This window comes from Apium graveolens, chromosome 9 (genome assembly GCF_009905375.1).
Source record: "Apium graveolens cultivar Ventura chromosome 9, ASM990537v1, whole genome shotgun sequence".
Lineage (NCBI taxonomy): Eukaryota > Viridiplantae > Streptophyta > Magnoliopsida > Apiales > Apiaceae > Apium > Apium graveolens.
In genome coordinates, this window is record NC_133655.1 from 115,160,675 (window position 1) to 115,188,532 (window position 27,858).

The 27,858-nt window shown below is 40.0% G+C and overlaps 2 protein-coding genes across 4 annotated transcripts; both read right to left on the reverse strand.

The window, feature by feature from the left end:
- Positions 1-897: 897 nt before the first annotated feature.
- LOC141687284 (uncharacterized) lies at positions 898-27,640 on the reverse strand. 3 transcript variants are annotated; one of them, XM_074492500.1, is made up of 13 exons: positions 26,993-27,640; positions 26,647-26,799; positions 26,353-26,565; positions 26,182-26,271; positions 25,890-26,003; positions 24,981-25,250; positions 23,146-23,302; positions 22,883-22,960; positions 22,542-22,642; positions 21,844-22,014; positions 21,156-21,230; positions 20,831-20,938; positions 898-951 (listed from the first exon to the last, which is right to left on the reverse strand). In XM_074492500.1, the coding sequence occupies exons 1-13, from the start codon at positions 27,380-27,382 to the stop codon at positions 913-915; spliced, it is 1,959 nt and encodes a 652-aa protein (XP_074348601.1). In that variant the 5' UTR covers positions 27,383-27,640; the 3' UTR covers positions 898-912. The 3 variants fall into 3 exon arrangements, with proteins under 3 accessions (XP_074348601.1, XP_074348599.1, XP_074348600.1); XM_074492498.1 differs by lacking the exon at positions 898-951 and adding an exon at positions 20,150-20,626 and having other exon boundaries at positions 26,993-27,637; XM_074492499.1 differs by lacking the exons at positions 898-951; positions 26,647-26,799 and adding an exon at positions 20,150-20,626 and having other exon boundaries at positions 26,993-27,637.
- LOC141687286 (uncharacterized) lies at positions 15,641-17,542 on the reverse strand. Its single transcript, XM_074492501.1, has 3 exons — positions 17,044-17,542; positions 16,418-16,947; positions 15,641-16,342 (listed from the first exon to the last, which is right to left on the reverse strand). The coding sequence occupies exons 2-3, from the start codon at positions 16,718-16,720 to the stop codon at positions 15,806-15,808; spliced, it is 840 nt and encodes a 279-aa protein (XP_074348602.1). The 5' UTR covers positions 16,721-16,947; positions 17,044-17,542; the 3' UTR covers positions 15,641-15,805.
- Positions 27,641-27,858: the final 218 nt, after the last annotated feature.

Genomic DNA, 27,858 nt, shown 5'->3' on the forward strand with positions numbered 1-27,858 from the left:
CAATGGCACTATGCAGTAAGTGTCGTACCTTAGCATCCTTAGCAATTGATGCTATGTCCTCAGCAGTATAATCACTCTTCTCCTTTGGTACGGTCGTTGCTGCTTCACCTGCAACTGCAACAGCGAGTTTGGTTGGTTTGTGAGGACCTTCCTTGATTCTATCCAGGTATTCTGGATCTGTTGCTTCCAGGAACATGGTCATCCTTACCTTCCATATGAGATATTCAGATGGTCTCAGTATGGGGACTCTGATGGTCTCATACCGACTCTGAATTTGTGTCTTTGGTGGTTCCTCAGTTGTGGTAGGCTTAGTTGGAGTTTCTGTGTCCGACATGATTGTGTTTGGATCTTTAACTGTATGTAAGTTAACAGATAGGCTCTGATACCAATTGTTAGGTCACACACACACTGTAGAGGGGGTGAATACAGTGTATAGTACACTCAAATCGAACTTAAAGAACTTGAGTAACAGAAAACAAACTTTATTGAAATAATAAACTCTGTTACAATATGGAACTGTTACCTCTCAGTGATGAACAAATATCACGAGAGCTGCTAGGGTTATATAGAATAATAACTTCGATAATGATAACACTTATAGTGTAAACCCTATGCCTGTGTTTATATACTACACAGTTACAAGATAATCGCTAATTGATATGAAATATAATTCTGCTTCCTAAAATATATCAATCAGATATCTTCTATTCCAAGTATTCCATTCTTCACGGAATTCCTTCTTCATGCATATCTCTTCTTATGTTTTATCTCTATCTTCTTTCCTTTAATCAGCTACTGTCCTTATCTGATTGTCCTTCAGCACTTAAGTTCTGATATCTATCTTCTGATGATTATCTCCTGATAATATAAGTACTGATATCCTTAAGTCCTGACTTCCAGTATAAGTACTGATCAACAGTTAAGTACTGATCTATCCTGTTCACACAAGATCTGAAAGCTAAACATAAAACATATTAACCATGACATTATCAAATATATCTAACAAGGTGAATGAAATATCTCCGGTTAATTCTCACAAATCACATCTTTCATATAAATATTAAAATAGGGGTAGTTTATTATATTGAATGAGACTTTTTACTATCAGGGTCAAATAAAAGTTGAACACAAATTGGAATCGCAAGTGGAAAACCCTACCTGATAGACCACGAATAATCAAGCCCAAATAAAGTGAAACAAAAGCCCAAATAGAGAACACCCCAGGCCCAAACCGAGGTGGTCCCCGGGGCCACGTGGCACAGGAGGAAAATGTCAACTGTCTCATGTTACCCAAAATGGAACAATGGCATCTCAGCCGTCCATATGTAAGGATCCCAAGACAACACTGGTGGAAGAAGGACATCCGGCCCTAAAATCCATCCAAACCGTCCAATCACTCACCAACCAAGAATGATCAAGGGCTAGGATGAAGAGGTACAAACCCCTAAAACCCTAAATCTTGAGGCTTATAAAAGGCCCCAAGAAATGGGTTTTAGGGGTTGAAAAATATTTGACTGCTGCGCACCTATACACACACCTCTATACATATTTTGAATAGCTCATTCTTCTTCTTCTTCTTCTTCTTCTTCTTCAAGAAACCCCATTCTTATTCTCACACCGGAGTTGCCGCGGGGACATAACCCCCCCTTCGGTTCTGTTTTGCAGAGTCCTCTACCTAGAAGGTTAACCATACTCCGTCTGCCACGTGGACCAAGCTCTAGCTTACGTGAGAGAGGAGAAGACCCGGGAATAAACCGAGTTATCATTGGCGCTAGAAGGAGGGGCCGAACCTCCGGCGGTGTGGTGTCGTCTCCAGTTACGTTACACAGCTCTAAGAGTCAAGGAAACCCCGTCCCAAGTAAGAACAATACCCTCACTCTCTTCACAACTCATTTTTCGTATCTTTCCTTCCAAAACAACCACATACCTTGTTTCACTTCTGCTACTGTATCCCATACTCTGTTCTGAAAAAATGGCCACAAGAAAGAGCAAAACTTCGGTTTCTGGAACTATTCAGCCCACCGTTGTCCCACCCAGGGATGGCGAGATGGAGGAGATAGAAGAGGAGCCCTCCATAACTCGTGCTTCATCTCAGCTGCAGCCCGGAGACCAGAGACTAACTATAGAGAAAGCAACCCATAAGTATGCTGAAACTTCTATAAACCCTTTGGGGAACATGACTCCGGAGAAAATCCAAGCGGCGATGGACCTATGGAAGGAAAAGAACCACAAGATTCCTGAAACCCGCCCGGGGACCAAGAGGAACATTCCGAAGAATCTCGGGGCTCCGTTTTAGACCGGATTGGCAAAACCAAGAGGCCATTAGAAGACGCCCAGGATGAAATCAAGAGAGCTGCACTCCGGGACCGCATCCGAAAGGAAGAGGAAGCCAAGGCAAAGGCCAATATTGAAAAAATGATCCAAGAGGAGGAGGTGAAACAAAAGAAGAAGATACGCAGAGTTCATGTCTCATCAGATTCCGAGCAGGAAAAAGAATCAAAACAGGAGCAGATGGCCCGGGCTCTCTGGGATATTAAAAGAAAAGTTAAGGGAGATGTGGAAGTCCGAGCGGCGGCCACGCCCTTTACTAGAAAATTGGAGTCCACCCTCAGGGAACCCGACCTCAAACACTACAACTTTGATTCTTTTGACGGGCTCGCCGACCCCGAAGAACATCTAAACTACTTAGAACAGATCTCAAATATATACGATTGCAACGACCTCACCAAGTGCCGTTTCTTTGCTTCAACATTTAAGGGAAGAGCACAAAAATGGTTCAACAGAATCTCCTCCCGGAGCATCGACTCTTGGAGAGACTTCCGGGAAATGTTTTTAAAGAGATTTCGGGCAAATTGCATGAACGAGCTCCAGATGTGCCATTTGGAAACCATTCAACAAAGAAGCAGAGAAACTCTACCCGAATTCATCAAGAGGTTTCAAGAAGCGGTCAACCAGCTCTCCAACCTTGAGGAGAAGGACGCCGTAAATATTTTCTAGCGAAACCTCCACCCGGTTTCATGTGAAGGCTACGTAAAAGACCTGATCCATAGAGAGCCCCAAAGCCTTGCTTCTGCTTATGCGATGGCTTCAAAGTTCATCAAAGAAAATGACTTCCTCACCTCCATGAAGATGAACAGACGAATCCGGGAGGATGATGAGTCCCCAGAACGTCACACCTCCTACAAAAAAGAAAAGAGGTACAAGGAAGACCAATTATGTACAACAGTCTCAGGGGACCCCACCCCGGGACAACTACTCCAAACCTCAGAGGATTGAAAGGAAGCCAAAGCCTAAGAGAGAGCCCAAGCCAGAACTCGAATAGACACCACTCAACCGACCCCGGGCTGACATCTTAAGAGAGGTCAAAGGGAAACCCTTCTATTACCCTCCAAAGCCGTTGCTAGCACCTACCGAGAATAGGGCGCGAGATAAACATTGCGGATATCACGAGGATCATGGACATACCACGGAAAATTGCTTTTCTTTTAAAATGTTTATTGAAGAGCAGATCAAGAAGGGCAATATGAACCGGTACCTGCAAAGGAGGCTTAATGAAAAAGACAAGTCCTCTAGTAGCGGCAAGCACATGGTCAACGTGATCTTCGGGGGGACCTCCTCCCCGCCCCGAAGCCTAGACATGGACAGTGATGTCATGATGATCCATCCTGTTGAAGATGAACCCATATACTTCTATAACTCGGATTATGAGGGCCTAGATCCCGAACACAACCAAGCCCTAGTTGTGACTCTCGATATCGCCGACAATGAGGTACAAAGAATTTTGGTTGGCAATGGTTCCTCAGCTAACATTGTTTTTGAGCACACACTTAACAGGATGAAGTTGGGACACCTTTGTACGGACCAATGCCTCGAAGACCCCCTCTACGGATTAGGAAATAACATGATCCCGATCTGCGGGGTAATTTATCTCCCCATGGTCTTCGGCACCGCACCCCAGCAAGTCTATCATCTCATGAAATTCTACGTGATAAGTGCTATGTCCTCCTACAACATGATTTTGGGGAGACCCACTATCACCAAGCTCCGGGCCATCCCTTCAACAATTCACTTGAAGCTAAAATTTCCCACCCCGGGTGGCATCGGATAAATTAAAGGGGATCGGGGTGTGTCCGGAAGATGCTATGGGCAGGCCCTAGTAATGGCAGAAACCGAATCCAAAAACAGGAAGAAGACAATAGCCTTACCCAAAGGCCAAATCCGGAAGAAACACCAGGAACATCTCAGCAAAGGCCAAGGTTAGACATCAACATGAGAGGATTCGGGGTACGGCGTGACTAATACCGATGCCCGGATACATAAATTTGTGGAAGTAAAGGAAAAGACCAAGTTAGAACCTGCTACACAGACTGTGGAGATAGAGTTGGAGCCCGGGAACCTCACCCGGAAGCTGAAGGTTGGGAAAGGCTTAGAGACATCCTTCCAAGAAGAACTCATCCTGCTGCTAAAAGAATATGCAGACGTGTTCGCATGGGCACCGGAGGACATGCCCGAGATAGACCAGTCCGTAGCGATACACAGTCTGGATGTAGACCCGCGGAAAAGGCCGATCAAATAGAAGAGGAGAAACTTCGCCCTAGAGCATCAACTGGCTATAGACGAAGAAGTAGAGAAGTTGCTCAGGTCTCACATCATCTGTGAAATCAAGTACCCCAACTGGCTCGCCAATGTGGTGCTAGTTAAGAAGCCGAATGGGAATTGGAGAATGTGCATCGATTACACAAGCCTCAACGCTACATGCCCAAAAGATTTCTATCCTCTCCCCAACATCGATCAGCTCGGTCACCCCATGCTCAGCTTTATGGACACTTTCTCAGGGTATAACCAAGTCCACATGAATCCCGAAGACATCGCCAAAACATCTTTCATTACCCATCGGGCAGTCTACGCTTTTATCATGAAGCCCTTTGGGCTCATCAATACTAGGGCCACCTACCAAAAATGATGAACACAATCTTCAAAAGTCAACTGAGGAGGAATATGAAATCCTATGTAAACGACATGATCTCCAAGTCATTCACGATCCTGGATCACATTAAGGACCTCAAGGAGTGTTTTGACAACTTGAGGAGGTACAACATGAAGTTGAACCCGGAGAAATGCGCGTTCAGGGTACCTTCAGGAAAATTCCTGGGCTTCCTAGTCAGCGAAAGAGGAATCGACGCAAACCCGGAGACAATCAACTCCATAATGGAAATGAAGATACCCCACACTCAGAAGGACATCCAGAAGTTAGCAGGATGCCTAGCAGCCCTACACAGGTTCATCCCGAAGCTTGCAGAAAGATGTCTACCATTCTTCGAACTACTGAAAGGTTCTCGGAACAATAAATTGGTAGATTGGACTCCGAAATGTCACACAGCTTTTGAAAAAGTCAAACAACACTTGATGAACCCCCTGGTGCTATCAAAAGTCAAGCCCGAAGAGCCTTTGTCTCTCTACATCACCGTTGGTCCCAAAGTCGTCTCTTCTGCTCTAATCCGGGAGGAAGGAGGAATCCAGAGCCCCATCTACTACATTAGCCAAGTCCTCAAAGATGCCGAGACTCGGTACCCAAACTTGGAAAAATTTGCCTTGACCCTCGTGCACTCCAGCAGGAAGTTAAGGCAATATTTCCAAGGCCGAGAAATTAAAGTGGTCAAAGATCAGCAGCTCAAAAAAATCATCCACAAGCCAAACGCATCCGGAAGGCTAATCAACTGGGACATTGAGTTAAGCTAGTTCAACATCAAATTTGTGCCGCGGACGGCGATAAAGGCCCAGGCCTTAGCAGAATTCGTTATGGAATGCACCTTCCCCGAGCAACAACCACCTGCCCCCAGCGGGATTGACCGTGAAGACGCCAAACCAGGCACATATTCTTGGAAGCTTTATGTGGATGGATCATGTTGGGTCCCAATGTGTTTGTAGAAGGGGGGGTTGAATACAAACAGTACCGAATAATCGAATTAAATGCGGAATAAAAAATGTGAAACAAAATTCAAGTTAAATAAAAATATTATTAAACTTGAAAGGTGTTACAACAACTGTATCGATTACAAGGAATTAATCTCAAATCAATTATCACAAATCTAGAATAAATTCGACATGAACTTTTTCTATTTTTGCAATAATTAGAATCAAATGCTAAACGCGATTTGAGATTAAGTTCTAGGGATTTTGATCCGCTAGATTGTTACACAAGAACAAGATAAATAATTCTAGTGGTTTGGATTTAACATTAACAAACTAGAAATTGATCTTGAATTTCTGCAGATGAAGATGATTTTATATTTCAAGGCGGCTGCACTTTTGTTCTTGACTTGTGTGTTCTTAATAATAAGTTGCTGCTTCTCTGCTTCTTTTTAAATCAACCAACGAATAGAATTGACTTGGCATGACAATCCTATAGCTGGCAAGACTTTCGGTGAGACAATTGAATGAACTAGCAAGACAATCTGAATGAACTAGCATGACAATCAGAATGAACTAGCAAGACAATCATCCTCCTAGAGTAACTTTCGGTGTGACAATTGAATATGGCCTAGCATGACAATCGGTATGACAATCCTGATTGTCATGCTAGTTCATTTTCAATTGTCTTGCTGATTTAATGCTTGAATTTAATCCAATTAAACTTCTGAAAATTCCTAGAATTAATTCAGAATTAATTAATCAATTAATTCAATTAATAAATAAATTATTCTTCGCAGATATAATTTATTTTCTTAATTAAATTAGATGAATTAATTAATTAATAGAGAATTAATTCTAGTCTTGAGCATCAACCATTCTTCTGCAAATCTTCTGAAAATCACTGAAAATTATGAATCAATTCCACCACTTCAACGTTGACACTCGATGTACTGTCTGGTTCATGAGTGACTAACTTCCGTGACGTTTCTTCATGTCTTGACTCTGACACTTTGATTTTCTTCAGATTAAATCCTTGTAATTTATTGATACCCTGACGAGATCTCTGTCACTTGATTAAATCCACGATCTTGATTTATATCACTGAGGCATGATCAACTTCTTGAACTTCTTCCAGTGAATTAACTCCTCAAGTCTGTAGATGAACCTTGTTTCTGAATCCTTTGACAGATATTACTTTGCGAGATCTCTCTGACGGTCGATCCACTATTTACTTATTACATTCTTATTTGAGTTGAGTTGAATCCTCGAATATACAAATAGGTCTATGACATATGACTTACAATCTCCCCCTATTTGTTTGTTAGACAATAGCACACAAATACCTAGAGGATAACTCAACTAACAAATAAGAAAAAGATATAAACATACATGCAAAGTAAATAGCAGAAAAGTTCTGGATGAGATTTAACATTTTCCAGATTCCAAGTAGATGTTCCTCTAGACTGAACATATCTTCAAGTAGTTTCATCTTCATTTGTACAACCACATTTCCTGTTGAGAAGCCCATATCTCTTGCTTCTCCCCCTATGAGAATCAACTGATTAAAGAAGATCACCTTCGTTTTACCACCTCTCCCGTACAATAGGATCCGCAGATAAAAACCAATGGTACTCCCCTAACAGCTTCTTCCCTTACTAGGAAATCACCTTGTGTTTACCACCTCTCCCGTACAATAGGATCCGTAGTTACAAACAACAATGGTGTGGTGTAGTGTACATGTAGGATCTTTTTCTTCCTCCCTGCTATTTCTCCCCCTTAGTTGAGGAATCCTCCAAACTATTACTTAAGCTTTTATCTCCCCCTTAAAGAAGGAATGTATGCCGTCGTCTGAAGGAGTTCTCATATTTCACTTGGTTGGAAAAGAAATAACAAGTAGTTTCTCTTTCTTCCTCACTGTGAGTGTGTGATTGTGTTTTAGTGTACCTCACATGTGTTTCACTCTTCTCTCCACTCGTGTTTACACTCATTCTCACAAGTGTATCACTCTTCTCTCATAGCTCCATAATCCAGCTGTACCTGCAAGGAAAATCACCTTAGCCATCCTTAAAGGAGGTCACAGGTGGTGCAATGGGAGTTCACAAATCCCCATCCTTGTTAAACTCGTCAGATAAATCTGAGTCATAATCTACAAGTTGCTAGTTTCCCTTTTAGGGTTCCAGATTTGAATTCTGGGAAGGTAAACAATGATCCAACGATTTTAGCATAAAGATCAAAGTTCCCTTCTAATGTCTGTGAAGACACTTCCTTGTGACTTATCAGGTAATATCTGAATCATTGTCAACAAGTTGCCGATCTGCACCTATGTCAGATCCACTATCCGCAGATGCATCCAGGGGATTTAAGCCTGGGGAGGTAGACACTGACCACTGACATATGGCTTTTGGATCAGTATCCTCTCCTAACACCTGTAAAGGCAATTGGTCCACTAACGAACCTTGAACAATCGAATCTGACCTTAAAATGGTCGAAACTCTTGTTTCCGTCAACTCATCCTTTGTGTGTGTAACCTCTCCTTGTGCATCAAGAATTGATTATGTTTGAAGTGGTGACACTACATCGGATACCTTGGCCGACAGGCAAAATTCAATAGACTCACCCTGTTGAGAGAATGAATCTAGTAACTGTTTTTATGCCTTTTCAGCCATTACATCTTTTTGAGAAGATGTATAGGGGTTAGCAGTTGTCTCGGTTTAAATACTACTCATCTATGTATGAGACAGAGCCACTGGGTTGACTACAGAACCTTCCTTATGTGGTGCACTAAGGCACTATCTCCCTCAAGCTCATTCATACTACATTTAGTGGTAAGAGAGTGTTGGTTGGTTCTGTTTTTGTGTTTGTCTTTACAGTCTGGGATAGACGTTGTGGGTTTTCAACCTCATGATTGTCAATGAAAGAAAGTCATTGGAGACTGAACCTGTAACACAGAACATATGGTAATAGAGAGAAAATGATTTACAATAGTGATTTCAAAAGATTTTACATGAAATAAGAAATCACTAATGTAGAAAGAAGTTTAATTTTTGTTTTTCAAAATGAATGAGTTTTTGATAAAACATTGATCACTTAGGGTAAAGTCTAAGTAATTCTCATTCATGTCAAAAGCTTACAAATATCTGCAACATAATGTTAACAACATATCATTGACCGATACTTGTCAAGTACTTTAGATACTAATTGTTATGTTGCATAATCAATATACCACTGCACATATAAAACAATATGTTTGTGCCTAGTGATAAGATAGTTATTAATATGACGACTCTACTTATTCATATAACATTATAACTTCTGTTAGAGTGCCATACCATGTCCTTGACGATTGCTTGAGCAGTATACTAGTTCATACCAACCTGAAGTGAGATTGTGAAGAAGAGATTGCATAGTCCGATAGATCTGCAGCTGCAAAGTCCATGAACTGTGGTGCACTGACTTCCTCTTTTGACTTACCAATCAGGAGTACACTTGTACACATCTTACTAGAGTACAATTCCAAGTGTAATGTGCAGCAGGTGTCTGATATGTCGTAATATTCTCAAGTCTCGTCACTGGTGCTATATGTTAGATACTGCTTCCTGATAATAACCTAGCACAATATACAAAATTACAATGATAACATTCCCAGCTTGCAAACAGCCATATCCCTCAGATAAACCTTTGCTGTTATCTCCAAAGGTAACCATGGGGCCAGCTTTCTCAATCCACATTTGATAGCAGGGCTCTATCTCCGGTCATATGTCTTGATGATCCACTGTCAAGAATCCACACTACCGGTTACACCTGTTTAATGCCCTGCACTACAAATGGATTAGACCTTCTTCGGAACCCAAACTTGGTTGGGCCCGGCATACTTGTAGAACTGTCCTTTGTCAGGCAAAACAACATTTTTAATTTTAATTGCCTCAACTTTCTCAATGACTGAACATTTGACCTTGTAAACAGCGTTAACAAATTTCTGTTTAAGCTTAGGCACAAATGTCTCCTTTCTAGCCTTAGAAGGACTAGCAGTCTTAGACCTATCATGCTTCTTGTTATTCACATGCTGACGAGGAGTAGTCTTATCATTAGACACATGCTTACCATTAAAATAAGCATACATCATATTAAAAGCACAAGACATACAATTAGCAACACCACATGCTTTATGAGAGTGATTAATAGCAGGCAATTTATGCATGGTAGACATGGCATTATTGTTATCCAACTCATGTGTGTCTGAGTTAGTCTCAGTTGCTTTCACAACTTTGACTGGAACTTTCGACTCACTTGACTTGGAAATAATCTTCTCATTAGCATGATCTTCAGCACGTATTTCTTCTTGAATAACAGAAGAGGTCGCATCAAATGGTTCAGCAATTGATGCTTTATAGAGGGGTTCATCAACACCCTTAAGCACATGTGGTACTTCCCTCCCTTTAGCACATACATGAGGAGGGGAGTTTATGCCTAATTCTCCAATAGCAGCATTGTAATCATAACCTATTCCAGATGTTTGATTAACAGCTTGCTTACTGTAGAACTCTTTAGCCTTCGAACAAGAATTGAAGTAGGCTCTAACCTTAGTCTCAAGACCGGTGATCTTGTCTTTGAGAATAGTTTCGAGTTTTCTATAACAGTCAACTCTATTCTCTAGAAAAGATACCTGTTCTTTTAATTTGTCTTGATTAATGTGCACAAGTCTTAATTCATTGACCTCTTTCTCAAGGTCTGTGATCTGTAAACTTAACAGTTCATTATCACGACGTGCACAATCTAAGTTACCTCTTAGATGATAAACCATTTCAGCATCAGAAAGTTTTACCTCTATTCTTGACGATGAAGCTTTTCCATCAATAGCCATAAGAGCAAGATTTCCTTCATCTTCATCTTCACTGTCAGTATCATCCCAGCTTCTTCCCTTTGCCAGATAAGCCCTTTCAGAGTTCTTTCTTACTTGCTTTGGCTTCCTACATTCTGTGGCAAAGTGTCCCAACTCATTGCAGTTATAGCATCTAATGGTGCTCCGATCAACCATCCCTGTTTTGTATCCACCACTGCTGGTGTTAGAGGATGAAGATCCACCTTTCTGGAATTTGTTGTAGTTGGACTTGTACTTAAGCTTGGGATTCCTCTTGAATCTGACATGGGAGAATCTCTTGACAATTTGGGCCATTGACTCGTCTTCCAATTGCTCCAGCTCTTCCAAGGAATAAAAATCATCACTTGATTGATTTGTAGTAGGAGGATCATATTCTGCTACTAACTCATTTTCCTCACCCTTGGAAAACTGTACCATTCTTTCTAACTGTTGAGATTGTTGTTGTTGTTGACCTTCAGCTACAAGTGCATTAGATGTGCTGACCATTCTATCCTTCCCGTAGACTTCCTTCTGTTGAATCTGCTCCAACTCATAGGTTTTTAACACTCCATAGAGCCTGTCTAAAGAAATCTCACTCAGATCTCTAGCTTCTCTAATGGCAGTGATTCTATGTTCAAGATGAGCTGGCAGTGTTAAAAGGAACTTTTTGTTGACCTCCCTGATTGAATAATACTTTCCATTGATGTTCAGGTTGTTGATCAACGCATTGTACCTCTCAAACACTTCAGTAATTCCTTCTCCTGGATTTGATTTGAAATGTTCATATTCAGAGGTTAGGATTTCCAACTTGTTCTCCCTAACTTCCTCTGTGCCTTCATTAATCACCTCAATAGTTTCCCACATGTGTTTGGAATTTTTACAGTTCATCACATGTCTGTTCATCAAGGGATCAAGGGAATCAATTAATATTAATTGAAGGCTGGCATCCAAGGAGGCTTCTTCCTTCTCAGCAGGAGTAAAATCTTCAGGCTCTTTTGGATAGGTTCTAGCTTCAGTAGTCACCACACCATCTATTATTACCTCCGGTTCAATAACCATCGGAGTTTTTATACCCTTCTTTAACAAGTTTGAATATTTGGGATTTGCAACTTGTAAAAATAATAGCATCTTCTTCTTCCACATGATATAATTCTCTTTATCAAATTGTGGAATTTTAACGGTTCCAACTTTATGTGAAGTCATTATGAATTTTTGAATAAATAAAAATTCAAGAAGTTGAAAAATCACAAAAGTCTAGGATCTTGATTTGTTCGTTAATCAGAAGGCTCTAATACCAATTGTTGGGTCCCAATGTGTTTGTAGAAGGGGGGGTTGAATACAAACAGTACCGAATAATCGAATTAAATGCGGAATAAAAAATGTGAAACAAAATTCAAGTTAAATAAAAATATTATTAAACTTGAAAGGTGTTACAACAACTGTATCGATTACAAGGAATTAATCTCAAATCAATTATCACAAATCTAGAATAAATTCGACATGAACTTTTTCTATTTTTGCAATAATTAGAATCAAATGCTAAACGCGATTTGAGATTAAGTTCTAGGGATTTTGATCCGCTAGATTGTTACACAAGAACAAGATAAATAATTCTAGTGGTTTGGATTTAACATTAACAAACTAGAAATTGATCTTGAATTTCTGCAGATGAAGATGATTTTATATTTCAAGGCGGCTGCACTTTTGTTCTTGACTTGTGTGTTCTTAATAATAAGTTGCTGCTTCTCTGCTTCTTTTTAAATCAACCAACGAATAGAATTGACTTGGCATGACAATCCTATAGCTGGCAAGACTTTCGGTGAGACAATTGAATGAACTAGCAAGACAATCTGAATGAACTAGCATGACAATCAGAATGAACTAGCAAGACAATCATCCTCCTAGAGTAACTTTCGGTGTGACAATTGAATATGGCCTAGCATGACAATCGGTATGACAATCCTGATTGTCATGCTAGTTCATTTTCAATTGTCTTGCTGATTTAATGCTTGAATTTAATCCAATTAAACTTCTGAAAATTCCTAGAATTAATTCAGAATTAATTAATCAATTAATTCAATTAATAAATAAATTATTCTTCGCAGATATAATTTATTTTCTTAATTAAATTAGATGAATTAATTAATTAATAGAGAATTAATTCTAGTCTTGAGCAGCAACCATTCTTCTGCAAATCTTCTGAAAATCACTGAAAATTATGAATCAATTCCACCACTTCAACGTTGACACTCGATGTACTGTCTGGTTCATGAGTGACTAACTTCCGTGACGTTTCTTCATGTCTTGACTCTGACACTTTGATTTTCTTCAGATTAAATCCTTGTAATTTATTGATACCCTGACGAGATCTCTGTCACTTGATTAAATCCACGATCTTGATTTATATCACTGAGGCATGATCAACTTCTTGAACTTCCAGTGAATTAACTCCTCAAGTCTATAGATGAACCTTGTTTCTGAATCCTTTGACAGATATTACTTTGCGAGATCTCTCTGACGGTCGATCCACTATTTACTTATTACATTCTTATTTGAGTTGAGTTGAATCCTCGAATATACAAATAGGTCTATGACATATGACTTACAGATCATCAACGGCCGAAAGGTCCGAGGCTGGCCTCATTCTGATTAGCCCAGAAGGCTTCACCATTCAGCAAGTAATAACCTTTGCTTTCAAAGCAACGAACAATCAAGCCGAATATGAGGCACTCCTCTCCGGGCTCAGATTAGCAAAATCTCTCGGGGTTTTGAAGATGACCATCTATAGCGACTCTCAGATTGTAGTAAAGCAAACCATTGGTGAGTATATTGCGAAAGATCCTAAATTAGCACAATACCAAGCGATGGTACGAGATATCCTGGAAACCATCCTCGATACCACCATCCTCCAGATAAACAGAGAAGAAAACTCCAAGGAAGATGAGCTATCCAAGATCGTGCAGAACACTCCGGATCTCCGCAGTTCGGTGTATTTTGAAGAGCTCAGGACACCTAGCACAGGGTGGACCGAGGTCCTGTTCATCAGCAGCCCGGACAACTGGATGACTCCCTACATAGCCTACCTAAGGGACGGGACGCTCCCGGAAAACCAAAACAAAGCCAAATACCTGAAGCACAAGGCTGCCCGTTTCTTCCTAGAAAAAGGCCAGCTATTCAGAAGAACCTTCTCAGCACCTACCTTGAAGTGCGTAGACCCGGAGAAAGCAAACTACTGTCTCCAGGAAGTTCATGAAGGCATCTGCGGAATCTACGGAGATTACCTGGCAGCCAAAGCTCTGGCCTACAAACTCATCAGACAAGGATACTACTGGCCCACAGTCCACTCCGATTCCATCGCCTATGTAAAAAAAACCTCAGTGCCAGAAATTCAGCAATATCCCCAAGTAAAGCCCGACCCTGCCAGCTTCGGTGTTATCTCCAATCCCGTTTTCCGTTTGGGGCATAGATATTATGGGCCCCTTCTCCCGGGCAAAAGGCGACCTCCGCTACGTTCTGGTAGCCATTGACTATATGACAAAATGGGCAGAAGCTAAAGCAATGAGGACAATCAATCAACAAGATTGTATCAAATTTATGGATTCAATCATTATGTGATTCGGGATCCCGATGGTTTTAGTCTCCGAAAATGGTCCACAGTTCATTGGGTCCGACTTCGAAGCGTATTTGAAAGAACTCGGAATCAAGCACAAAAGGGCATCCGTAGCACACCCTCAAGGAAATGGACAACTCGAAGTGACTAACAGAACCATTCTCCGGGGCCTAGAGAAAAGGTTGGAAGAATCCAAGAAAACCTGGCCAGATGGGCTCCCGAGAGTCCTATGGTCCTACAGGACCAACCCCAGGACAGGAACCAGTGAGACCCCCTTCAAACTCGCCTATGGCATCGAAGCCAGAATACCGATCGAAATCGGGTCCCCCTCCTACAGGGTTACCAACTTTGACGAAGTCTCAAACATTGAAGGCCTAAAACTCAACATGGAGCTCCTTGATGAGGTAAGAGATCGGGCTGTAGAAAAAATGGAAAGCTATAAAGAAAAGACAAAACTCTACTTCACAAAAAAAGCAAAGATCAGAGAGTACGAAATGGGAGATTTGGTACTTCGACACACCGAGGCTTCGGACCCGACCAACCAAGGGAAGCTACAACCCAACTGGGAAGGGCCCTATATAGTTAAGGCAGTGCTCCGTCCGGGAACCTACAAGCTTAGCTATCTCAGCGGAACAGAAGTCCCAAATACTTGGCACGGAGCCCGCCTAAGAAAGTTCTACCAGTAGGGGCACGGTGCACATTCTGGGATCATTTCTACTTTTAGGTTATGACACCTTGATGTAAACACTCCCCTCGTTCACCCTAGAATGTAATTTTGGCTTTATTTTGATTTGAATAAAAAACTTCACTTTGAGCACCCCATAGCTCAAAGGTAATTTTATTATGTTGCTTGTTTACTGTCGCAATATAACTTAGAAAAATTTCTGGGAAATAGAAATTAACCCCATCTCGGGGCCTTCGGATACACAAACCATGTGTACTTAGAAAATTTTTACCAAGTTAAAAGTTTTAACCCCAACCCGGGGACAATTGCACAAACCACGTGTACTTAGAAAATTTTTACCCAGTTAAAAGTTTTAACCCCAACCTGGGGACGATTGCACAAACCATGTGTACTTGGAAAATTTTTACCCAGTTAAAAGTTTTAACCCCAACCCGGGGAAGATTGCACAAACCATGTGTACTTAGAAAATTTTTACCCAGTTAAAAGTTTTAACCCTAACCCGGGGACGATTGCACAAACCATGCGTACTTAGAAAATTTCTAACGGAAAATAACAAAAACCGAACACAGAAAGGGAAATATATTTACATGCTTATCCGGGGAAAAACAAGCCCCAAAACAAATCCAAACCAAAGTCATACAAAATTTAAGAAACAAATTTAAAAGCCACAAGGGCTAAGTCATGAACGAAAACAAACTAAGAAAGCAATTACAAGGCGCGAAGCCTGGATCTTCATTCTTCAGTTCTCGAGAGGAGGGGGAGTCTTCTCGCGGACTTCTTCGGGAGGTGGAGGTAGTTGTGCCCCGGAGGTGCTTGCGCCAACAGCCTTGACTTCCTCACGACGAAGCTCTTCCACAAGGTACAGCTCTATGAACCCGTCCATGTCACCGCCCAGATTCTCATCCAGATAAGCAGAAGCGATGTCCCAGTAGATGTTGACCTTCTCAACGATCTTGTTGTTGAGCTTCTCGTAGTAGGCGGGAGTAGCCCGAAAGGATTCAAGAACTTCCTCATCCCGGGGCCTAGCAGCAAGCTCTTTCTTCAAGTTCTCCACCTCCGCCTGGAGGGATCCAACAGCCTGCTCAGCAACCTCCCGGGCTTTCACCGCTTCCGCAACGGCCTGCTTATGCTCCCGGGATTCCCTCTCCTTCACCTCTCTGTACTTGGTGAACCTTTCCTTCTCGCCAACCAACTCCTTTATCGCAGCCTTATTCTTAGCCTCCCTTATACAGTAATTGTGAAAAATGGTAGAGCAACCGCTGATCCGGGCGTTAGCCTGAAAAGAAATAAAAAAAGACTAAGTGCTGATACAAAGGGAAAAAGAGAGAAGACGATAAGGGAATACTCTTACCTCCGAAATAACCCGAACAGGATGATCTAGGAAAGTATCCAAATCCTCCTTGGCATAGCACTCGAAATCAGCAGGGGAGGCATAATTGTCAAACATCTCGTTCTGGCGATCGTCAAGAGTCATCCGGGACAAGAGGTTCTTCAGGGCATCCTCCTCTACCAGCTTCTGGCTCTCCTCCTCAGTAGGGCCCGAAGTAGCTATCCTCCGACGTTGGGGAGTCTCGGAGCCACCAGCAGCATCTTCCGCTGCCTTCCTCTTGCGAGGGTTCAACGCGCCCACCTCCTCTTCCTCCAACTCCAGCATCTCCACTTCCCCGGGCTCTGGAATAACGGGCGTAGTAACCTCCGAAACACTCTGCCTTACGCTGTTCCCCGAGGAACCAGCATCTCGGGCCTGCGAACCACTACCAACACCAACCTTCTTCTTCCCCGAATCCAGCTGCACAGCACCACCGATCTTCTTGAACCTACCAGCCAAATCCCTGAATTATTGCGACATGGCGTGATGGAAAGGGTTGAGCAACGGAAGACCTGCACAAGGGAACAACAGTTTAGGAAGGAGATATCAGGATACAGATATATGTCAAGAAAGAATACAAGGAAAAAACTACAGAGTAAAACACTTACATCCAACATTATACAACATTTGGTTATCTAAAAAATTATCCCGTGTCCACTAGGCACCCAGAGCCACTACAAAGTCGTACATCTTCACCAGGGTAGCTCCACCGAGCCGCTCAGTTGGGAACCTGTTATTTTTTAAAGTAGTTTTATACACAGACATAAACTCCAGGTCCCCACCCCGGACGAAGATGAACTCCTGGTGCCAGCCCCGGAGCGAATTCAACATAAAGACAGGTGCACTCTTGGCATCAGCAGGAAACCCGCAGCCATCTATGTTGAATGTGAACTCAAATAGGGGAGGTAGGGTGGATTTCTTAATCTTAAAGAGGCAGTGGAACAGCTTGAAGGTAGGTAGATACTTCTTCACATGGCAGCAAGCAAGGAACCAAGAAACCCACTTAATAGAGTTCGGGGCCAACTGAGTAAAGGGTATTCCGTAAACATCACGACATAAAGACTTGGTGAACTGGTGAAGGTTTGGCCTCATGCTATGAAGATGCTCTAAAGGAATAGATACCCAACCACCCACAGGACAGTGATAAACCCTCTCGTGAGGCTCAGGCCACCTCCACTCCATACCTTCCCCGAAGTGAAAAACGGCTTTCACTAGGTCATCTATTTGCTCGAAGGTATATTCGGAAAGATCGGGATGATGGGGAGCGGGAACATAACCAGTCCTGGGAGCGTTATAGAAAAGCTCATCCATATGTGTCCCATCATAAGGCTCTTCCCCCAGGGCCTATAAACAGCAGAAAGGTCCCTAAAATAGTAATCATATGGAGGACTATTCTCTCGGGTCTGAACAAAATAGTGGTCTATGTCTACCGAAGACCCATCTCTTCTACCCAAAGTCTGGCCCAGATTTAGAAGGAAGGTAGGCAACTCCTCAACTACGGGCTGACGACGGGGAGGCATACTATCAGTTTCCAGAGAAGAATCACTAGAAGAGTGGTCAGGAAGTTCGAAGTGGGGATGGTCGGGTCTACGTTTAAGGTTAGCTAGTTGTTTCACTCTTCCTCTCCTAACCTTATAACCCCGGAGTCTATGCCATTTCAGAAAGAAAAGAAAAAGGAGAAAAAGAAAAAACAGAAAGCTACTCAGAAGTAGTTAACCTTAGAATCGAAACACCAAGATATATCCCACAGTCTATACATACATGTATATGCTTACAAGTAAAAGCCATAAACAATCACGAACAAAAAAAACCCAGTTTCTTGCATAAATCAAACCCCTTATTCGTACATATAAATAAGCCAAAAAACAAACCTAGTTCTCTATAAACATCAATTGTTTTTATGCAAGCAAAACCTAAAACTCTGAACAACGAACAACATCAATTCCACATTCAATTCGCCAAAACTCGACACAACAAAAGTAAACCGATCCGGATATTGGATACGCATATATTCGAAAAACTCAGACTACGAATATTTGTTAACTCAAAGCACAATCATGAGAAAGAAAAAATGAAAGACAGAGTTCAAATACTTACAAGAAAGCAGGAGAAATAGAATGGCTTCAAAGAGCAAGAATCTCGAAGTTCACCTTGAAGGAAGAAAATAGAGAGTGTTTGGTGTTTGTAATTGCCTAAAGAAAAAAGAAATGACAAATGAATGATATTTATAGACACAAAGGAGGTAAAAGCCCACTCAACCGTTCCAAAATCAGGGCCGCTGAAATCAGACACGTGGCAGGATCCTGTGCATCCAAATAATAACCGCCGCAGTTAATAATTACACAACAGTAATTATTTAACATGCGCGACTTTTGAGGAGAAAGGGGGGGGGGAAACTGCAATGTTTCGTATATATATACATATTTATACATATATTCCTACAGGAAACTCAACCGCCGCCTGACACTCCGGGAAAAACGCCAAAATACTGTGCACCTGTCACATCGGTACCCAGCAACCCAATAATGGGGCTTACCCCAACACAACCCCGGGACTTGTAACCAACAACACCCCGGAGTTAGGGGCCCATAAATCAAAGGAAAAATGTAAAAAATTTCCAAGTGACAAAAACCAAAGGGCCTACCCAAACACAACCCCGGGGACTTGTATCCAACAACACCCCGGGGTTAGGGGCCCATAAATCAAAGAAAAATGTAAAATTTTTCCAAGTGACAAAAACCAAAAGGCCTACCCAAACTCAACCCTGGGGACTTGTAACCAACAACAACCCGGGGTTAGGGGCCCATAAATCAAAGGAAAAAATGCAAATCCAAACACAACCCCGGGACTTGTAACCAACAACACCCCGGAGACAGGGACCATAAAACAAAGGAAAAAATGTAAAAAAATTTATGAGTCACGCAGGTCATAACACACTCCGAAAGAGAAGACTACTCCCCCATCCGGGAAAACCCGCATAAGGGAGTGGAAGGTAAATGATAGGCCATGAATAATCAAGCCCAAATAAAGTGAAACAAAAGCCCAGATAGAGAACACCCCAGGCCCAACCGGGGTGGTCCCCGGGGCCATGTGGCACAGGACGAAAATGTCAACTGTCTCATGTTACCCAAAATGAAACAATGGCATCCTAGTCGTCCATATGTAAGGATCGCAAGACAACACTGGTGGAAGAAGGACATCCGTCCCCACAGTCCATCCAAACCGTCCAATCATAAATCTTGAGGCCTATAAAAGGCCCCAAGAAAAGGGTTTTAGGGGTTGAAAAATATTTGACTGCTGCACACCTATACACACACCTCTATACATATTTTGAATAACTCCTTCTTCCATCTTCTTCTTCAAGAAATCTCATTCTTATTCTCACACCGGAATTGCCGCAGGGACACAACCCCCTCCGGTTCTGTTTTGCAGAGTCCTCCGTCTGCCACATGGACCGAACTCTAGTTTACGTGTGAGAGAGGAGAAGACCCAGGAAAAAACCTAGTTATTACTACCAAATAAAGATGAAAATGAAGTTGGTAGCAGCAGTAGAGGTGGTATGATCAAAGGCCAGTCTCGTTAGCCAAAGCTTCAAAAATCCTATCCAATTTCGACAACGGAGCTTCTCATACCGTCTCCGTTTATCTCTGCAGCGTGGTCTCCTCATTTGCCGATTTAAATGACTTCAACAATGACCTCAAATCCCTCCTCCTCTAGGCCTCACAAAACACTCTTATTCATAATGTATGCTTCTTTTGTTACATACTGTGCTTTTTTTACAAGATAGATCAGAATGTACACATACAATGTAGTAGAAATTAACATATACAGTCAGATGATATTTTACTTATTGTTGTAGTTGTTTCAAAATCAACCGCAGTATTAGGACCATGTATCACATACATCACAGCAACAGCTGAGGCACTGAAAACATGCAAGGGCGGTGCATAGCTGTGTGAAAGCAATTGTGCATCTATCGTTTGCTTGCGAACACGCTTGAATGAAGCACATGCAGCAGCAACGATCAATTAGCCTCTCCTGAATATTTGATGCCACCTTCATTAGCTTCGATTCATGTAACTTCAGTTCTTCACTTCCAGGAGAAAGACCCTTGTATGTGGCAGTTAAGTCGCCAAAACCAATACCCGTGCTCTGGAGGAATATTACTTTACGGCCATTTAATCCCACCATCTGCGACAAAATATTTTCGACAACCAGCAAAAGACACGGCCATTTTTTTTTATAAAAAGAAGATTCTTATATTCATTATTGTGCGAAGACTGTATCAGCATTAGCTTAAAAGATAGTATAATCTCCTTTGAATAAAAATTTGATTAAGTAGAAAAGGCCAGCTACATGTCTTAAGAAAGTAACTAGCCGGAGCCAGATACATACCTCTTGTACAAGAACTGGGCCAGAGGACTGCTTCCCTTGATCAATCTGAACTATAATTATGCTGGTATACTCTGATGGAATCCCAGTTTGTAAACTCATTTTTGCAACCTAAAGAATGAGACTGACATAAGATGTGGGAAGTTGATGGTACGTACTTATGAAGAATTCAGGAAGAAATTCTAAACAATTTCAAAGGAAAAACTATTTTCTGAGGCAAAACTGCATCCGCGTACATAGCATATGCACCAACTCTTCTCTTAGTCATTGCATAAGATCAAGACAGTTGATCAATTTATCTAAGAAAGTGCAATAAGTAAATACTGACCTTCTCTTCTAATTGTTTGCTTTCTGACAACCAAGCTTGACATGTAAGTGTATCAATGTGCCTTCTTGCCAGTACCTGCATCAGAAAACCAGCATCAAAAGGGAAATACGCTTTTGCACCTTTATTGAGTAATGCAAGCTATTTGCCTAAGATGCAAAACAAGTACCGCAATGACAAAGTTTGACATCTTGATTCTTGAGTGTTGTCATGTTTTAACTGGGCTACTTCAGTTGGACAATCCAAAAAAAAACCTTATGTAGTCTGAGAGGTAAAAAATTAGGGTGACAGAAAATTTCTGGTGGCATGCTATACTATGGTTGTGTGTTGGACTGAACACTAGACAAAGAATATTGAACGACCAGCTACAAGATACTATGTTTGCAGCTTCACTTGCAGACCATAACCTGACTTGAACAACTAGCAGAAGCTGATAGAACTAAGCTGCTCCATCGGCAGGGAAACAGTTGATCAAATTATTCATGTAAAGAAATCATGTCTGCAATGATCACTTTTTTTGCGTAGTCTTTCATTTCAATCGAAGTAGCTACATGCTCTTTCTCTTTGTTCTTAACTATCCGTAATCCTCGTTAAATCAGATGAGATGAAAATGTAGACTCAATCATTAGGAATTATTAGAGACATAAGTTGGCAATTGGCATATAATTAGTTTCAGAACTTGAGAAATTACCTTGTCTAGAGGAATGTCCTTGGCCTTTTGTGCTTTCATATCTATCACAAAACTACTCAAATCTGCCAGGACACCACTAACTTTAATTGATTCAGGGAAGATCCCAGAATATCTGCCTGATACAATCACTGGACAGCCAGTAGAAAGGTCTGGAATACGGAACGGATACAACTGCCAACGACCACATAGGAAAACAGAGCCGAAGTGAAGGTGATAATAACAAATTAAAGTAGACAAAAGCGCTACTAAGGAGTTGGTAATTATAACTACATATTCCAACTATTTACTAAATGATTGGTTATACACTGAAATAGTAGAGCTACACAATAAGTCTAATACAACTATATATCATAAAATACAGCCCTAGTGCAGGACATGACGATCTCTCATATAACCCTCAGCAAAGAAAGCTCAACCAAGTACATAATCATTGACTCATTGTATGATCACAAACTACTCCTTGTTCCATGCATGCACCATTAATAACATAACATTACTCTTTTCCTAGTGATGTGACTTAGATCTAATTTCAAAAATGTATGCAACAGTTTAGTGAGCAAACTGTATCAATTACAGTCTACTCGACAAAACAAGAATGATGAGACCAATAAGATCAGTGCCTGTAGTTCATGAACCTTGAGAATCCACCCCTAGTGTAAGAATAATTCAGAAGTAAAAAGGTGAGTTCATAAGTGTACCTCTAATTTATCAATATGTTCCAGAGCATCAATTTCAATATTTGTAAGAATAAGAGAGGAAGAATTGTGGAATAGCCTTTGCATTTTGAAGATGATAGAATCTGCAAAAATGATAGAAATTGATAGCTTTAAGTTTTGAAAGCATCGTGCGAGGAAACCAGTAACTGCATCATATATATGTTTTTCAGTTATAACATTCAAATCAGGATTTTCATTGTCATTACTAAGCTCTAATTAGATGGATATCCGAGTTGCTCTGCAACTTAGCATTATATAATACAGTCTAAAAAGACAAAACTTAGTCAGTATTAAAAATTCTAATGTAAATACAAACAGCTGACCAATATCATATGCAGCATCATGATAGCCTTTTCCAATTTGTGCAAGCATGTTTAAGAAGTAATGGTTACAATAAGAACCTGCAAAGGTACATTTACATTATAATCCTTAGAAAAACACATCCAAACCACATAGTTAGCAAATGATAGTTTCATATTCAAAAGGTATTTTTCTGATTTTTCTTATGAAAGAAACTAGTGAATAGTAGTATATATATAATGAAGTTGTCACTGAACTTGAGGAACCAATAATTATCAAAGCTAACCTATCCCAAATGTGCTTATATGAGGACAACTTAGCCCCTCATCTAAAAGGCGTTTTCTTACGTCATTACAAATATCTCTTTCGTTTACAACAGCCCCGTCCGTGATGAGAAAAATTAATGGCACTGAATCACTGGTTTCTGCAACAATCTCTATTGCCTGGAGCAAGCAGATCAATGTAATCATCAGATATACAGGCAGCAGTCATCCAGATTATAATGCAAGGTAGTATATTTCTAAAACAAGTTAATAGTTCCAAAATCATATATGTATGAGTAAATACTAGTTGATTAAAGAAAAGATTATATTGAGATTAAAAATACCCTGTTACTATTATATTGCGACCAAAATATTTATTTATTAGTTTATCTAATATTCACTTATCGAGATTCTACCGTGAAGAAAATGGTAGTCCAGCGGAAAATGACACAACAATGCAGGTTTAAGTTTTAATTTTAGTCTTGCATGCATTGCAAAAGAATGGTGAAGATAGCCTTATATATTTATATCCCGATTCCAGCTCTAGCATCAAATGAAAAGAGTTAAATGGCATTTGGGTCACTCGGACCGAAAACTTGCGGTTGAGTCATTCAACTTAAAAAAACTTTCATTCACATCATTTTACTCTTAAAACTTTTTATGCAGGTCACTCGCTGTTATATTCCGTTAAAAACTTAACGGAACGCTGACTAATCTTGGTAAATTGGTATAAATAAATCTATAGTGACATGTATAGTCAGGTGAAGTGGCGTTTTGGTCACTCAACAGATTCAAAACTTGCAATTTGGTCATCAAACTAAAAAAATTTTCATTCAAGTCACTAACCATTATGTCCATTAAAAACTGGAAAAAAACGAACGAAGAGCTCTCCTGCAACAGCTCAAATTTTTTTGGAATATATATGTAATAAATAAATGTATCCGTATGTTGTTCAATTTTCATATTAAAGTCGTTATAAATCTCAAAATATCTCAAAAAACTTCAAAAGTTTCAAAATTGTTCTCAAATTTTTTATTGGGATTTTATTTCAAAATCCCAAAATTGTTCTATAATGACTCGTAACGTGATTTTATTTTTGAACTCGTATGTTTGTACGATATTCTCTTATCATAAATACATTTTTTTAATAATTATTTATTTTAAATGACTTTAACAACCCGTTTTACTCGATTCAAACCGATCCAAATCGACGAACAAATGGTAGGGTTATGTTACATTTTTATTTTTTACGGGTCGGGTTGTAAAATTTCAAACTTTATGTCGGGTTGCAAAAATACATTTAACGTGGCCAACCTGACCCATGTGCACCCCTAGTTTCTGTGAGTAAAATCATTGATGATAATCTGTGTATTTATTGTAAAGAGATGTGGTAGGAGGGCACTTAACGTTGTTGTAGAAGATATGTTCATTTGGTTTTCTTTTCAATTTTTAATGGATATAATGGTCAGTGGTATAAATGAAAGTTTTTTCAATTTGATTATCAAATTGCAAGTTTCAAGCCGGTTTGAGTGACCAAAATGCCGCATTAGTTGACTGTACATGTCATGCCAAATTTATTTAAGCTAAGTCACCAAAATTAGTCAGCATTCCGTCAAGTTTTAACGAAATATAACGGCGAGTGATCTGGATGAAATTTTTTAAGAGTAAAATGATGTAATTGAATGTTTTTTTAAGTTGGATGACTCAAGTGCAATTTTCGGTCAGTTGAGTGACCAAAGTGCCATTTAACCCCAAATGAAAATAAGATCTGAAAAAAATGTTTGCCTGCATTCAGCAGTAGTTTGAAAACTGGCGTTTAAAGCCTTTGTTAAGCAGAATATAGTTCAGAATTTCATACCTGATTTAAAGGTAGCATCATGTTTGTGCCGCCCTCTGGAATTAAATATGTGCTGATCCATTCAGCAGCTTTTTCGATTATTTCATGTGTTGCTCGTTCCATGGATTGTGAGAATAATGCACTACTCTCGTTGAAGGCAATAATGTTAAAAGAATCCATGGGGTCGAGGTCCGAAATGGCTTCTAGTAGTGCAGTTTTTACTGACTCGATGGGACCTCCATGCATGCTTGCACTTATATCCACTACAAAGATCATTGCCTTTCTGAAAACCTATAACATTGGCTACAATTTATAAGGGTATACAGTTAACATAAAACGAGCAAATGAAAGGGAAAACAAAACTTATAGATAGTAAACTTTACAAACATTAACTTAAGCACTATGTCGAAAAATAGATCAACTTGTTGCCATTATGTGACAGAGTAGTAGCACATCTAAGGTATCAAACTAGTACTATGCCCCCGACCTTTGAATACAGAACTCATCAATGTCATTTGATTAATATCCATGTTAACCATTCTACCTTATGAAGGGTCAGTGTGAAGTTTATTAAGAAAAGGAATCCCAAGTTCGCAGGCAGAAGGCCTATGTGAATGTATAAAAGTGTAATCATCAGAAGAAAACATGCTTAATACCAATCCATGATCTGATCCTTAACAGTCATAAATAGTTGCAATATCTAGTTCTTCATCCTTAACAGTCATGACCTGTAGCAATAACTTATAAGGGTCTCTAATGCTTGATCCAAATGTTACAATGGAAGTGCTAAACAGAAAAAAAATATCATGCAAAATAATGTTTGACAATCATGAATCATCTGAATAATTAGATGTGACATACTTCTAAAGATTTCAAAAAAAAAAAAAAAACACACAAGTATAAAAAAAAACATACATCTATTCAACTGACCTTATGACTGTCACTCCCCGGGAGTAGGGTGAAACAGAACATCTCTCTTTGGTCAGCATCATGAAGAGATGGTGCTTGCAATAGGAGGCCACCAGATATTTCACTCGAACAAACCTGATGAAGTAGCAGAGAAGCAAGACCTACTATAATTAGTCCAACAGATTCAGTACTTGCGTAAAGAGGTAATTGCATCCCTAATGTTATTAATGATCATCAAAATCGAGAAATTAAATTTGGACAAAAGTGAATAGAATGAGCGGTACATTACAGAAAAATAATCATAGAGTCTTACTGAATAAGAAAAGAAGAATTCATGATTTGAGAACAACATAACTTCTGCCTCATATGAGAAGACAAACTCATCATCCCCTTTTTGAAGCTCCTGCATAGAAAGACCAAAGATTAATAAGTAAACTGTTTATAAAATAAATTTTATAAGTTTAAGAATAACACATTCACTTGCCTTAAGAGGATGACTGGTAGTTTTGCATAGCAGCTGTGTCCCAGTACCAGCCTTCAAACTCAGCAGTATTTTTTCTTCTTTTATGCTATTACTCTCTACTGGCATAACATAAGTCGGAAAACTAAATGGAATGCAGAGACCGAATTGGCCATTTTCATACACCATTTTCTGGGACCATCTTGCTTTAACACGGAGACTAGACCCGCCATCAACCTTTTAAATATTAAATAAAAAAGCATAAACGGCATTTTTTTCCAAATTTATACAATAATTCTAATCTGGAAGAGTAGTAACCTGGGAAACTTTAAACATATATATTTGACGTTTCAGAAAGCAAACATCATTTGAATTGTCCTTGCTCTCGGTGTCATATATTTCTCCGGTAGTAATCAATTGGGTATTAAATGATTTTCTACTAGTACTGACCTCAACACCAAGAAGTGTACCCTGTTAGCCAAGTCATATTTCCTCTGAGAAGTTATAATTGATAACTTTAACGATATAATGCTAATGTTATGCGTACTTTTAAGCTAAAGTAACATAAATGTTATGTAATCAACTATGCCAAACACATACAAAGAAGTAAGAGTTTGTAATATGACCATTAATTTAGTGGATGCTCAGAGACTAGGATTAGTACCTGTTCACCCATTGGTATAGCAATGCGACAATCACAAGTTTTATTAGCAATAACACAATGAACACGCCATGTACCACTAATTGTTATGAACGCAGTGTCTAAGTAACAATCCACTTCCATTTCAATTCCATGCATGTGTAACGGAATTAAGGCAGGCGGTTCACAGACACCATAAACATGCGGCTGATAGCTGGTAATATCCGGATTATCCACTATCGCGGGCTTCAATATCTCTGCATAAACCATAGGAGCCTTAGGCAGCAATGACTCCGGTGTCCTCTCCATCATCACAGCCTTTGGCACAGACGAAAACGAGGCCTGTTTTCCATAGGAAACACGTCTCGACAGCTTTAGACCAAATGCAACAGAACTGGATAACTGATCAGCCATTTCCCCGGACTTAAATTTTTCTGTGACAACTTACCAGCTAGTAGCTAGCCTCTATGGATATGAAACTGAAGTGAGATATGTAGGACTAATAATGTGGACGTCTGAGCAAACGTTATTTCAAGTGAAATGAGATGCTCATTAAAGAAAGATGCTTTGGAAAACATATCTGATTAATCCCCATTTATTGATGCGCCTTAAACTTTTTGAAAAGCTTAGGTGAATTCATCTTTTTGTCAAGGACTGTTGTGTGGCCAAATAATTCAGCAACTTCTGCTTTGCTTTGTATCGTAGATTACAAAAGATCTTTTTTTATATATAATATAATTGTAAAAATTTTGTAATCAAGTGAGGATCATGGCCAATTCAGTGAGATATTTTCTGGATATATACTTGCTATATTTAACCCTATTTTTTTTTTATAAAAAGCATGTTAAAGTTTAGACATTATCATCCCATCTGAAATTGTTTAAGGTACT

What these genes read in the sequence shown, in the direction of transcription:
- LOC141687286 (XM_074492501.1), bottom strand. Translation starts at nt 16,720, where the DNA reads ATGCTGGAGTTGGAGGAAGAGGAGGTGGGCGCGTTGAACCCTCGCAAG. An exon ending in CTGTTCGGGTTATTTCGGAG is followed by an intron (nt 16,343 to 16,417) that starts GTAAGAGTATTC and finishes ATTTCTTTTCAG; the next exon opens with GCTAACGCCCGGATCAGCGG.
- LOC141687284 (XM_074492498.1), bottom strand. Translation starts at nt 27,382, where the DNA reads ATGGCTGATCAGTTATCCAGTTCTGTTGCATTTGGTCTAAAGCTGTCG. An exon ending in CTATACCAATGGGTGAACAG is followed by an intron (nt 26,800 to 26,992) that starts GTACTAATCCTA and finishes CTTGGCTAACAG; the next exon opens with GGTACACTTCTTGGTGTTGA. An exon ending in CTACCAGTCATCCTCTTAAG is followed by an intron (nt 26,272 to 26,352) that starts GCAAGTGAATGT and finishes CTTTCTATGCAG; the next exon opens with GAGCTTCAAAAAGGGGATGA.